Source organism: Halichoerus grypus, chromosome 7, assembly GCF_964656455.1.
Source record: "Halichoerus grypus chromosome 7, mHalGry1.hap1.1, whole genome shotgun sequence".
Lineage (NCBI taxonomy): Eukaryota > Metazoa > Chordata > Mammalia > Carnivora > Phocidae > Halichoerus > Halichoerus grypus.
In genome coordinates this window covers 35593288-35608252 of record NC_135718.1, presented here as the reverse complement: position 1 = coordinate 35608252, position 14965 = coordinate 35593288, and the positions used below count along the sequence as shown (strand labels likewise).

The 14965-nt window shown below is 44.9% G+C and overlaps 1 protein-coding gene across 3 annotated transcripts in view; it reads right to left on the bottom strand.

Annotated features, from left to right (window-relative positions):
- Positions 1-4633: 4633 nt before the first annotated feature.
- Positions 4634-14965, bottom strand: part of HTR7 (5-hydroxytryptamine receptor 7) — a 74466-nt gene continuing 64134 nt past the window's right edge. Inside the window, exons 2-3 of one of the 3 annotated variants that reach the window (XM_036095313.2) lie at positions 11522-12285; positions 4634-5395 (exon numbers count right to left, since the gene is read on the bottom strand). In XM_036095313.2, the coding sequence (XP_035951206.1) occupies positions 11523-12285 (763 nt within the window). In that variant the 3' untranslated portion in view covers positions 4634-5395; position 11522. Of the gene's footprint in view, positions 5396-7702; positions 8751-11521; positions 12286-14965 lie in introns of those variants that run through there. The other 2 variants (XM_036095310.2, XM_036095311.2) reach the window with 2 other exon arrangements.

Below are 14965 nucleotides of genomic sequence, written 5' to 3'. Positions count from 1 at the left end.
ATACAGTTATATCTTTTTCCTACAGGTGACAAACTTTTATGTTCACAGCAGACTTTCTGCTGTCTTGTCATTGCTCTGCACCATCTCTCCCACTATGAGACTGTGTGGATTTAAAGAATAAAGAGCGTTTTAATAAGAGCCCAATCAAAATGTAATTAAGAAAGGTAATTTGGCACCATTAAAAATATTACATAATATACATCAAAGATAAAGTCTAGATATTTCTTACCATATGCTACTTCGGATTATCAGTCCTCTCCGCCACTGAGATTTAAATGTTCACATTAATATTTTGAAGTGTGCACTTCTTTCTGAACCTCTTTGTATTTCCCTTATCATAACACATATCACACTGGATTAGAATCGTTTGTGTAACATTCAGCTTCCTTGCTAGATTTTTAGCTTCACAAGAATGGAGATCACTTCTGTCTTACTCACCACTAGGTTCTAGTGCTCAGACTCTGACATATTAATAAATATGTACTGGAATAAATGAGTGGAAGAATGAATGAATTTCTTAGAGGAAGAACCATGCATTAGACTTTCATTTCTTTACAGCCTCTTGAATATTTCTTGTCCATTACTTTCCTTTTGTTCTATAATCTCTGAGCATAAATTTTATAGTTTGAATAGAATCTAAGATTTCATGTGTGTTCAGAGAGCCATACTTACAATATGTCTTAATTCCCTCCACTCGGCATTTTTTAATGCCAAATACCCAACATGAAGAAGAAGAATGTAGCAGGAGGGGAAGAATGAAGGGGGGGAAATCGGAGGGGGAGATGAACCATGAGAGACGATGGACTCTGAGAAACAAACTGAGGGTTCTAGAGGGGAGGGGGGTGGGAGGATGGGTTAGCCTGGTGATGGGTATTGAGGAGGGCACGTTCTGCATGGAGCACTGGGTGTTATGCACAAACAATGAATCATGGAACACTATATCTAAAACTAATGATGTAATGTATGGGGATTAACATAACAATAAAAAAATTAAAAAAAAAAATCAAATACCCAACATAATTGTTATCTGCAAGCCTACTTCCAATGGCTGTCAGCCTCTCATTTTCTGCTCCTGATCAGCATAGTAAATTTTGCTTTTACATTTTTTATTGATGATCACATCACATCTCTGTTGCTTGGACTGCATAAGCAATTTTTTTTTTAATTATTTAGCCAACAGGAGCTTAAAAAGCAAAGTTTTTTAAGTTAAGAAATTACTTTTCTTCTCCAGAGAAGATGTAGACAAAACACATTTAAAGAGAGATCTAGTTCGGGGCGCCTGGGTAGCTCAGTCGTTAAGCATATGCCTCCGGCTCAGGTCATGGTCCCAGGGTCCTGGGATCGAGCCCCGCATCGGGCTCCCTGCTCAGCGGGAAGCCTGCTTCTCCCTCTCCCATTCCCCCTGCATGTGTTCCTGCTCTCACTCTCTCTCTCTCTCTGTCAAATAAATAAATAGAAAAAAATCTTAAAGAGAGATCTAGTTAAATAAACTTTTGTCTCTGGGAATTGGATCCCCCAAGTTGATTCTCAAGGTCTGCCTGCTTCACACCAAATGTCTGACCAGGTTTTCCTTTTTGTGATCTACACTGCTTGGACTAAGGAAGGAATGACATCACAACATGCATTTCTCCCAGTGCTTCCTAAATGCACTGACCCCTTGAAAGTTTCAGAATGGCTTCTTTGTGGGCTGGGAGGGACCATCTGGCTAGCTGTAGATAAACAAGTTTCAACATATGGGCCATAACACATACACGGCTCTGCTCTACTAGTGCAGAAAATTAAGAAAAGGTTGCTCTCTTGATATGAGAAGCTCATGCAAAAGCAGGAGCACCCTGTCGTGGAGGGCCTGCCCTACACTGCACACAGGAGAGCTTAATTCCAGCCCCTTCTGTCTCACCCACTGAACATGTCACTTGATCACAGCAAGTCTCCTCGATTGTCTCATCTGAAAATTAACAAGGATGTCAAGTAAACTCTGGCCTTCCTCTTTCCCTCTCCCTCCTTCCTTCTCTCCCTCTTTTTTTTCTTCGTTCCTTCCCATTAAGAAATATTTTTTACATGCCTCCTACATATGTTGCAAGCACAGTGCAAAGTGCTGGGCATACTGATGAGGGAAACAGACCTGGCCCCCGCCACTAAAGAATTACTAAACTATGATGGACACATGCATTAAATAAATCATTGAAAACATGAAGAATATTCCAGACAGAGGGTAGAAAGCATGTGTGTAGGTCCTGAGATGGGAAGCATAGACTGTTGACAAAATGCAGGATTTTGTAAATATTTCTATCCCTTAAATAGAGGACTCAGTTGAAAGTCAAAATGCTGCAAGGAAAATGCCTGCCACCTCCAGATGGCAATTCAAGCAATCATTATATTTGCATAAACTATCTGGAAAATTGTCTGCATCTTCTATTCATATCATTGATATTATGCCTATAATCAATGAATCTAATAAAACTGCATGAAAATATGATCATCGAAAACATATACAAGCAACTCAGGCACATGACACTGTGGCAAAGGCTTTAAGAATGATGAAACGGTTTCCAGAAAACCCAGGAACTCTGCGCGCCCCTGCTTAATAGTAACATAATAAAACCAAACACTAAGGTAACTGTCATTAAGTGACAGCTTGCACGTGCTCCTTCCTAAGCACCATTTCCCAATACCCAGCCTTGCAGGCTGACAGCTGACACCCCTGAGTGAGATGAGAGATGAGTCATCGCAGCCATTGCTGAACACTCATAAAATATGTGTGAAGTGTTTCTTTCAGTGATTTCCCCAATTCTGGGTTAAAACAAAAGCTGTACCTTTGGCACAAATTATGTCATGTGTGAAGTAGTATAAATCGTTTGAGATTTCTCTCATTCTCTCTCAGTTTGTACTCTCTCCTTTCATTCGGCAGCTCTGCTGGTAACGCACAGCGCACACCGTCCCGCCCCTGCAACCAGAAGAAGGCAGAGAGTTCAGTGACCAGGCGTTCGAGTCCGGCATGATAAAGAGCCAATGTGAATAACTACGGTCATGATAAAAAAATTAAACAAACCCATTTAAAAACGTGAAGCAATCCAATCAACCACAATGCCTCGCCTTCTACTACGGGAAAGACACAGGGCATTCCCTACACACTGCCGCAGCATTCACTGTATGATACGGCGAGCATTTCTGAGAAATGTCTGCCTTCTCTCTGACGGCACACTCCTTCAAAGTAAGGACTTGCTTTACCCATCTTTGTTCCCTCGATGTCCACAGTGCTGAATGTGGCAGAAGCCCAATAAATGCCCACTAATCAAGTCAAGGAATGAACAGTCAATTCTTAAAAAAAAAAAAAAAAAAAGTTATGAGCTGGATAAATCCTCACAGTGAAATGCAGTGAATTATAGATGGTCTTAACTACCTGTTAGGATTTCAGCAAAACATACAAAATGTGGCCTTCTGCTATTCTACATAGAGCAATATTCATGACAGCAGACCTTCAATTAAAAATCATTACTTAAGTTGCTTTATTACAGCTACAAATAAACTTTATTTGATGTAATGTAATAAAACATTTTTCAAATGTAACAACATTTATCTGACCAGAATTAATCATTTAAATTATGAATATAAGTATATACAGTCACTTTAGCAAATCCATGGTTCAGGAATTTGTACAAGCTTTGTTTGAGAGGACAGCGCCCACCTCCCCTCCAGACCCTTCCTTGTGTCTGGTGAGATGCAAGGTCAGTGAAAGCAGAAGAAATCCATAATCCACGTTGGAATTCCACATTCTCCTGGAAGAGAACAGCTACATTTCTTATAGGAAAATAATTTTCTCTGTCAGTTCTCTTTTATCAAACGAAGCTTTGCGTTCACTTTCTCCCCTTGGAGGTACTCTTCCAATCCACCATCTTCCTGTCTCATTACATATTACTTGTACCTTAAAAACAAAAAATACTATCTGCAGGGGCGCCTGGGTGGCTCAGTCGTTAAGCGTCTGCCTTCGGCTCAGGTCATGATCCCAGGGTCCTGGGATCGAGCCCCGCATCGGGCTCCCTGCTCAGCGGGAGGCCTGCTTCTCCCTCTCCCACTCCCCCTGCTTGTGTTTCCTCTCTCGCTGTCAAATAAATAAAATCTTTTTAAAAAAAAAAAAAAAATACTATCTGCAAAGGGGCCTCTTCTGGTTCCTTACCTGCCCTATTGTCTACTACTCTGGGGAAGGAGAGGGAAGAAGAACGGAATTGGTCAGGCACACATTTGATTTAGGTTACAGAGAACACGAAAACAAATCCTCCTGAAGGAAGAGAATAGTGTTCTGAGTGTTTCCCAGTAGCGGCCCAGGCGACCTCCGAGTCACACAAATCCCTTCAATACAACACTGCCCAAGAATTAACATGCTGACGCTCTGTCTCTGAAAGCATCACAACCTTCCATGGAAACCCCCTTATTTCGACACTTCCTCCCCAAAGACACACGGTTGTCACCCAGCCCGGGAGCCCGCTGCATCTGTGTGAACATGATCATCATGCCAAAAGTTCTGTGCCCACAACCATGCTGGTTTACAGCCCAGTTCGGTGGCGCTCGCTCTTCATCCAGGTACAAAGCCTCACCGAAGGAACACCCCTCATCTCTCAGGACCCTTCAGAAGAAGTGTGAGTGCAAGAAAAAGCTTTATTCAGGTTTTCTGTTTCTCTCCATCCTGAGATCTGTTCCTGAGTTACACCATAACGATACATGAGTTCACAAAGATAAGTACATTGGTGGGGAAGTCACAGGGACCCTGCAAAGAAGCGAAACTATTTGACAGAAGCTTTAACCAGACACTGCTCTGGGACATCATTTGTATTAGCTGATGACGGGATTCTGTTTTCTAACACGGACATGCAACATATTCAACACTACGCTTAACCACAGTTTGCTTGGAAAAACACCCTTCTGTCCTGCCACAAAATACATTCTGTCTTGTGAATGATTCCTGAATATTCACCACAATGCCTAGACTTGGAAGCATGGGAAGTGTGCATTGGAACTTTCTTCCATTTGTAGGGGCTTGGACATACACAAAGCACCAGAAACGGTTTCCTTTCTGGGACTCAGTTCTGTCTGTGTGCGTACTGCTGAGCTGATCTGGCTGTCTTAAACGGAAAACTATTTTCCCTGGCACACAACAGCACTGATCCACAGAAAAAGATGAGAGGTCACCATCTCCCTCACAATATGCTTTGTACAACAGATCACCCTGCTTGTCACGTCTCAGCCACCCCGGGAAAGGACAAGCCGCGCTCCATTCTGTGGCCTCAGCAAATGGTTGAGTTCTGTTGCCACCTCTGTCTTGCCTTGTTGATTTCATTTCCATTATTCCACTTTTGATCATGAATCATGACTTTTTTTTCTACAGTAGTCAGAGTTTTGTCTATAAAGAGAGAGAGAGAGAAAGAAAGAGAGAGAGAGAGAGAAGACAAGAAAATGATTTAGCAGAACCGTAAATGTGAGTTTTCATTTCGTGGTGGGTGGATTTAATTTTTACAGCATTCAGTCACTTGAATCATTTGTGGCTTCTAAGGGGTTATATGAGCTCTCTAAAAGGAAAGAAAGAGTGCTATAGCTCTTTTCATAAATTTTATCATGTCTCTAAGTTGCCAGGGCCTTAATATATTTGCAAATCAGCCCCAGATAACTCATTTAGAAATTCACTTTTATAATACAGCTGTAGCCAAAAAAGGCTCCACTCTCAAAAATCCTTGCAAAATACTACTGCCCTTGCCCCACGTGAAAAGAATAACGATGACTACTCCTGAGAAGTGTTCTTCCCTTCAAGCCTAGGAGGGTGCATCATAGAAAGACATGTGTGCAAAGACCAGAAAACCCCATCTCCCTCCCTTCCTTCCCTCCCACACTCACAGAAGCGGCATGAGTCATGGAGAACTCTTGGCCAACAGTTGAGGGAAAGTCTCTTTCTCCTTGGTGTAGAGCCACATTCCCTCCAGATCCAGTCCCCTAACTCTGAACCTTCATAGGACTCCACTTACCAAACACTATCCGCGAGCTTGAGACCTAGGTCTGTTGAGGTTCCAGGGCCTGGCACCGCGCCCCCAGGCTCTGCTTCCCCATCCCAACAACAGTCCTACTCTCACTTGGCTCTCAAGATTGGATAGAGGGGTTCTCCTGGTGCCAGGATCAGTTTCTCCATAAGACACCATCTCTTGCTTTGTCTGTCACCTCACAGGATTGTGCCTAAAGCGAAGCACCACACTGCAGCTCAAACCCACAGCTCCAAGCTCCTGGTTTGTGGAAGCGGGCACCGGAAACAGCTGTGTCCCTGATGATGCTCCCCACCTATTCTTAGCCTGGGGCCTCCAACTATCTCAGCACAGAGGAGAGACTGCTCTTCTCTGCAGCTCAGCCCCGCTCTGCTCACATTGGTTCATGGAATGGACTGAACCCCTCCAGGCCTCAAGGGGCAGCACCATCTCCCCGGCCCCCCTGCCTTCACCCCCCACCTGCGAGTACACTACCAAACATTCAGACATCGTTGGCTCTTTCCTGGTCTCAATGCCACCCTCCTCATGTGGGCCCTCACGGCAGGAGACCTCATCTTCATATTGGTCTCTTAACCCATCTCCTTTCTCCCATTGTGAACCCCTGTCTACACCACTGCCCTGGTTTCACTCCTACTCAAAATGCTTCATCTCTCCCCCAACCCCCAACCCACACTGCCCACCTGGCCCTCCGCACTGACTCTACTCAACCCAGCTTCCAGGTGCTGCTGAAGACCTGCCCCAGGTTCTTTATCTGCCTCCAACCGCATCTGTGCCCCTCTGTCCATGCTGTCCCATCTGCTCTGAGGAGGCCCAACTCCACTTCCGCCCCTGCCATCCCTCCTTGTTAAATTCAAGGCCCACTCCAAATATCACCTCCTTCCTGATTTCCACCATGGATAGTTTTTTTCCTAAGACATTCCCCCAAGCCTTATTTTTCTCATATTCCTATCCGTACTACTTGATTTTTATTTTAAAAGATTTTATTTATTTATTTGAGAGAGTGCATGAGCACCAGTGGGGGGGGGGGCAGCAGGGGGGCAGAGGGAGAGGGAGAGAGAGAGAGAATCTCCAGCAGACTCAAACCTGAGCAGGGAGTCCGACACAGGGCTCCATCCCAGGACCCTGACATCATGACCTGAGCTGAAGGAAGATGCTTAATTGAGCCACCCAGGCACCCCTGTTACTGCTTGATTTTATTTGGTGTTATGTGTATCTACTCAGAAAACAACAAAAAAATATGTTCGAGAAAGCAAGAGAGGCCAATTGCCTGCCTATTTTAAAGAGATACTACAAAGTTAGAATGCAGACAATGGCAAAGCAAACAAGCTGTGGTTATTACTAATTGATGATTTAATAAAAACAAAGCGTTGAATTACATCTAGTTAATGATGAGGAAAATATTGTCGGGGGGTGGGGGTGGGGAGTGGAATCCATGAAATACCAACCGTGTTATTTGTTTCTGCCTTTAAGGCAACGTCCCGGCACAGATACCCAGAGTTTCAGGGCCTTGGTGCTTCCTCCCAGTTTCCACTAGGACCCATTTCCTTTTAATTTTTTTTTTTTTTTTTTAACCACAGGTTTCCATAAAGAAAAGGTAGAATCACCCTGAACTCCAAAGCTACAGCACAAAGCCTGGAGCAGCGGATTGACAGAACTCATAAATAAGGAAGCCAAGGTCACTCTGCTACCACTCACCACTGCAATCAGCCGGGATTATGAGAGGCTTTGTGAAGAGAAAGGCAATATGATCACCAAGGAGAAGAAGGGAGAGGCGAAGGGAGAGCTACTTCAAAACAATGTCATGGAATTCTTCTATATGGAAGTATTTTAAAAACGGCTTCTCTTTTTTTCTTTTTTAAAAGATTTTATTTATTTATTTAAGAGAGAGAGAGAGAGAGAACGAGCGGGGAGAGGGGCAGTGGGAGAGGGAGGAGCAGACTCCCCGCTGAGCAGGGAGCCCGACACGGGACTCGATCCCAGGGCCCCAGGATCATGACCTGAGCCGAAGGCAGACGCTTAACCGACTGAGCCACCCAGGTGCCCCCAAAACTGCTTTTCTATATTGTTCACAATAACAGTGTCAAAGAATAAAAATCACAATGTGACACTTAAAAACAATTTATGGCAATCAAAAGCAACTCCATAAATGAGGCTGTCAAATTAAAAAGAAAAGCACAAGAATCCCTGCTTGTATCACATTATCACACTTGGTTTTGTATTACCAGATTTGGATACTTGTGAAAAGGTGAAAGAGGTTATAAATTAGAACTGAATTAAAATTACCAGGGAAGCATACATACGCTTTTCTATCTACTGCCTACCCAAGAGCCTGTTGGACTCCTGAGTCTCTCACTATGCTGATTAAGAAAATGGGAAGAAATGGGTGGATATTTGGAAGTAGAAATACACGGTCTAGTAGAGCATTTACATGGAAAAGAAAGAAAACTATTATGTAGGAGGGAAAAATAGAGCCAAGAAGGCAGAGTTAGGGGCGTAAGTGAACAAGATTAGAACCCAAGCAGCCAGAGAGGGAGGAAAGGGCTGGAGAGACTGGAGGGAGGAACCTCGAGTCTGTAGGCTGGCCAAGAAGTGTAGGCGCTGGAGAGACAGGTCTGGGGGACAAAGGATCCTGTGAAGGTTTGCTGTGAGCTATGGATTAGACACCAGTCATTCTTCCAGACCCTCCAGTAGAGTTATGAGTTGTTCGGGTCATCCAGCTGGTATGTACTGGAATGCAAGTACAGGATATTCTGATTACTAGTCTTTCACTAACCACGACTGCCACATCTTTCCCCACCCCAGCCCACTGGGACTGTGAGCTTCCAGAAACAAGGACTGTCACCTACCTATTCATATTTCCACCCCTCGACATGCCTGGCATCATGCCTTGTATGTAGTAGGCCTCAAATGTTTCTGGAGAAAACCAGCCACTGAAGAGACTTTACCTCCAGCATCTGCCTTCTGATTCATCTCACCTGGTGCCCCTGGATCCGTCTCTGTCACTTTGATGATTCCCATTCTCCTACTTGCAGAGATCCAATCAATGGCTCTCTTCTGTCCACATTAGGGTTTTGTAACTTCAGCATTATAGAATTTGGGGTGGGGTAATTCTTTGTTGTGTGGGGGGGCTGCCCCTGCGTTATGGGATGCTGAGCAGCATCCACTGGATGCCAGTAGGTCCTCCCCTCCCCCAGATGCGACAACCAAACATGTCTCTAGACGCTGTCAAATGTCCCCTGGGGGAGAAACCAACTCTGGTTGGAAACCACTTGTCTACACTAAAATCCCAAATTCCTGGGGCTGGAATGGGGGAGGCTTTACAATTTGATCTCGTTCTACCTTTCCACTGTGATCTCCAAATCTTGCCCCACACCAGAGCTTAGCGCCAGCCTGACTGTCCTTTGCAGAAGGCCCCACACTGGTGCCTTTACATGGATGTTGTTTCTACTCTCCTTTAGCTATGAATGCTTGACTACTTTCAGAGATGTTCTAGAGCCCATAACCTCCAAGATCTTCCCTGATCAGGGTTAGGGTAAGCTCTGAGTTATTTTCCTCTGCTTTGAATCCTATTTTTGCTTTTTCCTTTTCCTTTTTCCACCTTTCCTTTGATCTCATTACAAAAAGGGTGGCTGTGCATACGTGTGTGTTTATGTTCAGACTGTCCAAGAGAAATACATGCAGGACAGGAAAGACATCATGTATTTTCTGCATCCTTCTCAATGCGTGGCACAGTTACAAGCAAGAATTTCAAAAGGAGTCTTCCCACATTGAAAGTGACTAGAAAGCTGCCTGGTATCGATTTTTTTAAAACAGCAGTTATTCCAATTCTCTCATTGGAAATTTCCTGAAGTTAATGGGGATTTAGGCCAATCATTCCAAATGATTTTCATATGCTATAATTATAAATAAAATCAATAATTATAAATCAAACAGTGTGAGATGCAATGAGAGGACAGTCATTTTCTTAGACCAGCGGTCAGCAAACTATGACCTGTGGGCCAAATTCAACTGGCGGCCTGTTTTTGTAAATAAAGTTTTACTGGTGCATGACCATGCTCATTTGCTTACTTGTGCCGATGACTGCTTTCTCACTGCAAAGGCAGAGATGAGTAGTTTCAAGAGACCTATGGCTAGCAAAGCCTAACACACTTACTGTCTGGCCCTTCAGAGTAAAAGTTTGCTGACTCCTGTCTTAAACTAACAGGAAAACAATACCTAAGCCTCCATACTAGCTAAAGACCCAGAGGCAAATATCCCTGGATGCTATGTTGGCGAAGTTAGAGAACACGCTGAGTTCCTAGAGGTTTTCGGAGTCATCTGGTGGGTATCCTAGGTTTGGAGCTTCTGGAGTCTGTGAGGACACTTCGGTGTCCACCTGGAGCAGGGCTATTCTCCTGGGACAACTGGGAGCAGGAAGGTGTCCTTTGACATGGTTGTTACCCATAAAGGAATCTAATATATGAAGAATTTACAGAAGGAAAATTCAGATGAGGTGGGAGCTAGACCTAGGGGTGCACTAGCTCACTGGGGGCCACCTTAGTCCCCAGGTCTGTTACCTCTTCTGTCAAATGAAGGGCCCAGGCAAGTTGGCTGACAGGCAGCCCACGGTTCTCTGGCTGCTCCCTCCCACTGGGTCCAGTGAAGAGGAGTGCCTCCCCCTCTCCCACCAGCACCTTCCATCTTCTCCTTCCAGTTTCTTTGCCCTCAAACAGCTTTCAAACAGGAGGATGTTGCCTCTGCCTCAGATTTAAAGCAAAATCGGGGTGCGACATGCTGACAACCCGAATTACTCTATCATCCCTTTCTTTACCATGCCAAACTCACTAGCGAGTGGGTTGCATGTGAAACCCCTGTTCCTTATCACCACTGGCCCTCAGATCCCAGCACCTACTGCAATTGCTTCCGAGAAATGCAGAGGCCTCCCAGACAGACTCAGCAACTACGGGTTCTCTCCTCCGAAGGTGGGCAGCGCTTCCTCAAAGCTCTGCAGCTTTCAACACCTGCCTCATCCTGGCACGTCCCCATGCTAGCCACTCTCCTTTGTCCCAGGCTGCTTGCTTCTAGCCCGTGTGAATCTGCTCCCTTCCTCAAACAACTTTATCAGCAAAGGATGAGGGCATCAAAAAAGCTTTACTGGATATAAGAGTTAATAGCGACGAAAATAACAACGTTACAAGAAAGGGACAAGTTACGGGACATGACTTGGATGTTGTTCACGGGAAAAGGATGGGAACCACCACCTTCCTTGTGCATCACACCAACTGCAATTCCTCGACACATCCGTCCTGTCTTCCAGGCCCTGTAGGTGCCTGACTTTGGCTTTGTGAACTCTGTTGGCTGAGGACTGGAGTCTAGAGTATCCTGAATTCGAATCTGTTCTGCTTAGTAGAAAATAAGCTGGCTATGGATTCAGGAAGCCCTCTGGGATACACTCCGAGAGGTTCCATAGCAAGGGCGGGGGGGGGGGGGCGGATAAAAGGAAAATAGTGATAAGTGACCTTACAGCACAAACTCGGGTCTCTCGGGCCTCTCGGCGAGCTTCAGGGCCTCGTGCATGCCTGCAGCCGACAGCTTGCGGTTGATGTTTCGGTACTGACACTGGAGTAGGCTGCGGTAGGTGGTCCTCAGGTCCCGGTTGAAGAAGGCATATATAAAAGGGTTAATGAGAGAGTTTGCATAGCCCAGCCACAGAAATGTCCTCTCCACCCACAGCGGGATGCAGCTGCACGCCGTGCCGCAGATGAAGGGTCTGGCCGTGGAGAGGAGGAAAAAGGGCAGCCAGCACACGGTGAAGGCCCCGACGATGATCCCCAAGGTGGTGGCTGCTTTCTGCTCCCGCTTAAAGATGGAGATGTTTTTCCTTTCGTGCTTGAGGAGTCTCGAAAGGTTGGCACACTCCTCCACCTCCTTCTGGAGCTTCACCATGCCGTTCAGGGAGATGATGCTGTCCGGCTCCTCGGGCCGGGGGAAGCCGGGGAACTTGTGCTTGGCGGCGCTCTTCCTGGCGGCCTTGTAGATCTGGTAGTACATGAACAGCATGACGGACATGGGGATATAAAACGCCACTGCCGTGGAGTAGATGGTGTAGCCGAAATCCTGGCTGATCAAGCACACCTTGTCGTCGTTTACGTTCTGAGCCCACCCGAAGAGCGGGGGTAAGGTGATGGAGGCCGAAAGCAGCCAGACGGAGAGAATCATTTTTGCCATGCACTTCCCGTTCTGCCTCACAGGGTACGTGAGCGGCCTCGTGATCCCAAGGTACCTAGGGGACAAATGGAAAGCGGGCACGTGACTCTGTGATCACTCCTGAGCAGCCAGCTTTCTACCCAGCAGCTCCATTCCTCAGGACAGCCCTTCTAGGGAGGCCTCATAGTGCCCATTTTACAGAGAGGTAAACTAAGGCTCGGGGATGTTACCTACTTCCGTCCAGGTCATACACTTAGCTAGAGGGACCGCCGGTGTTTGGCCTTGGAGTCCTCTGTCTGTAATGCCAGGCCATGCTCTTCTTGGACCTCGCAGCCTCTCCGATTCCACACAGTGAACCAAAGGTTAAACATCCGCCCTCCCCGCCCCCCACAAGACCACTGCCACCGAAATCAGCCAGGAACAAAATGTCAAGCCTGACGCAGGATGTGGTGACACATCCTCACAAATTAACCAAGGTCTACCACGCTCTGATATTATAACCCACTGATCTCCCTGGCTGTCTTAATTCAGACAGGCTTTTAATTCATTTTAACTTCCCCTTTGCACGGTAGCAAGAGCATTTCTTTAAGATCACAGAGATTTGTGAGATGTTAAGGAAATCCTAGGGCTTTGGAATGGAAAGTAGCAAGTAATCTTTTTTCTTTTTTTTTTTGTTATGCCCAGAAAATTCTCACACAAGGGTAATGTCAGAAGAATCTATAAAATAAAAACAGCCTACCTCGTCTCTTCTCTCCTGAGAAGGATCACAAAAAAGGGGCACAATTCTGAAAAATAGGAGGTAAAGCCAATGTTTTTTCTGTGCTTAGTTCTACATGGAGAATAAATATTTCTCCGTCTCTGTCATCAAGGATTTCCAATGCAAAAGAGACTCAGCAAACAGAAAACATGCACAGCAAGATGTTTTTGCTAAATGTTTAATGGTTTTCAGCTTTCCAAATTTGTTTTCTTCTCAGTGTATTTAATGGTCTTAGCTTCTATTTTGGGGAGAATGCAAAGAGCCCGTAAGAAGCCAAGACAGGTAAAAGCTGGTCATTTTGTTGGTTGTTTTATTTCATGGATGTATATAAAAGATACAGTCTTAACACAGGAAAAGGAAAGGTAGAGAGCCCCCAAATTACCAACAGGTTATTTTCTGAAAGTCTCTCAGCTGGTGGGTTGGAACTTTAAAAATAATTATTTTGTGCTAGAAATAGCCTCACGTGTTTTGCTTAAATTATCCCACAAAAGTAAAAAAATCATACTTTCACCATGAAAATTAGCATCACTGCAGCACTTACGACAAGGCAAAACTGAAATATTAGCAAAAAGGAATCAGCCACATTTGCTTATTCGTTGAGAATATTTATTCATTCCTTCAACAAATATTAATTAAGCTCCTTCTGTATGCCAGGTGCTGTTTTAAAAGTTGGGGATATGGCAATGAATAAAAGAGACAAAAATCTTGAAGCCAGGTGCTTGGGGTCATCATGTTGGGTTGAACGGGAGGATTGCGGCTTGTGGTAACGTGGAAGGGGCTCCTGATTCTTTCCAAGGATTCAGGCGTTAGTGGCACGGGTTCATTTCACAACCTCTAGGTCCCTTTCCTCGATCAAGCTGACCCACAAGCACTATCCCTAGGTTTATCGGGTATAACTAGGATTAAGTTTTGGCTCCCAAACAGAATGAAGGATGAGAAAGAGGGCGGTTCTCCTGAGAACACAAGAATTAGAGCTGAAAAGGAAGGGGAAAAAGAAAAGGAGGGAGGAAAGAGAGAGCAAAGGAGGAAGAGGGGAAAGAGGGAGCAAGGAAGGGAAATGCAGAGTAGACTTTGCTGTTTGGGAATTATCTAAAATTATCTGAGTTTTATGTTGTGGGAAAAATTTTAAGAAAATTAACACACACACACACACACACACACACAAACCGGTAAATGAGGAAACCCCTGAAGCAAGGTGTTGGAACTGACTGGAAGCATACAGTTAAGCTGATCCCTGCTCTGACATAGTCCATTTCTTTTCTTTTTTTTTTTTTTTTTGCTTTGATTCAGGCTTTTCCTGCTGGAACTGCTTTGCAGACCTCTCTTTTCAGATCTCGTATTTGCTATCAACTCCTGTGGATGGACACAGCCTTTTGGCTTCTTCCGTGTTTCCCAGCTCCCCCCAGCAAGCCTTTGCCAGGACTTGGATTTTGATTATCTTCTCTCTTTGCCTGTAGCCACAGGCACAAGCTGTTTGTTCCCAAGCCTGGATCTAGCTTCCTGGGTATCAACCCAGGCAGGAAGTCCAACAGGGAGACCAGTTCCTACAGTTCCCCAGATGGCCACCAGATGGCACTGTGAGACCATCTTACACCTACTTACTGGGGGGTTGGGATGTGGGTCGTTAGGGCAATTGGTGTTTACTGGAAGGAGGAAGGAGGATCACTGTGGATGAGAAAAGTTATATTTTATTTGCGGGGTTATACAAAAAAATTAGCAAGCCTGGAATTCACAACCTCGTAAACTCCTATTCTTGTGGAAATCTGTTCAGTTTTCCCTTCCATCCTTCACATACTCCTTACTCAAACAGGGAATTCCATCTTCAGGCTTAATTAAATCCAGCCTCTCTTCTGCTCCATAAATAATGTGGAATTCACAAAGATTAACCCTGAGAGATTAATTGAGTACCTAAGGACATCTCACAATATTAAATAATCTCATGAGCGCAGCATGCTTATTCATATTCTAATATACTTAGTCTGACTTATATTGCATTTCA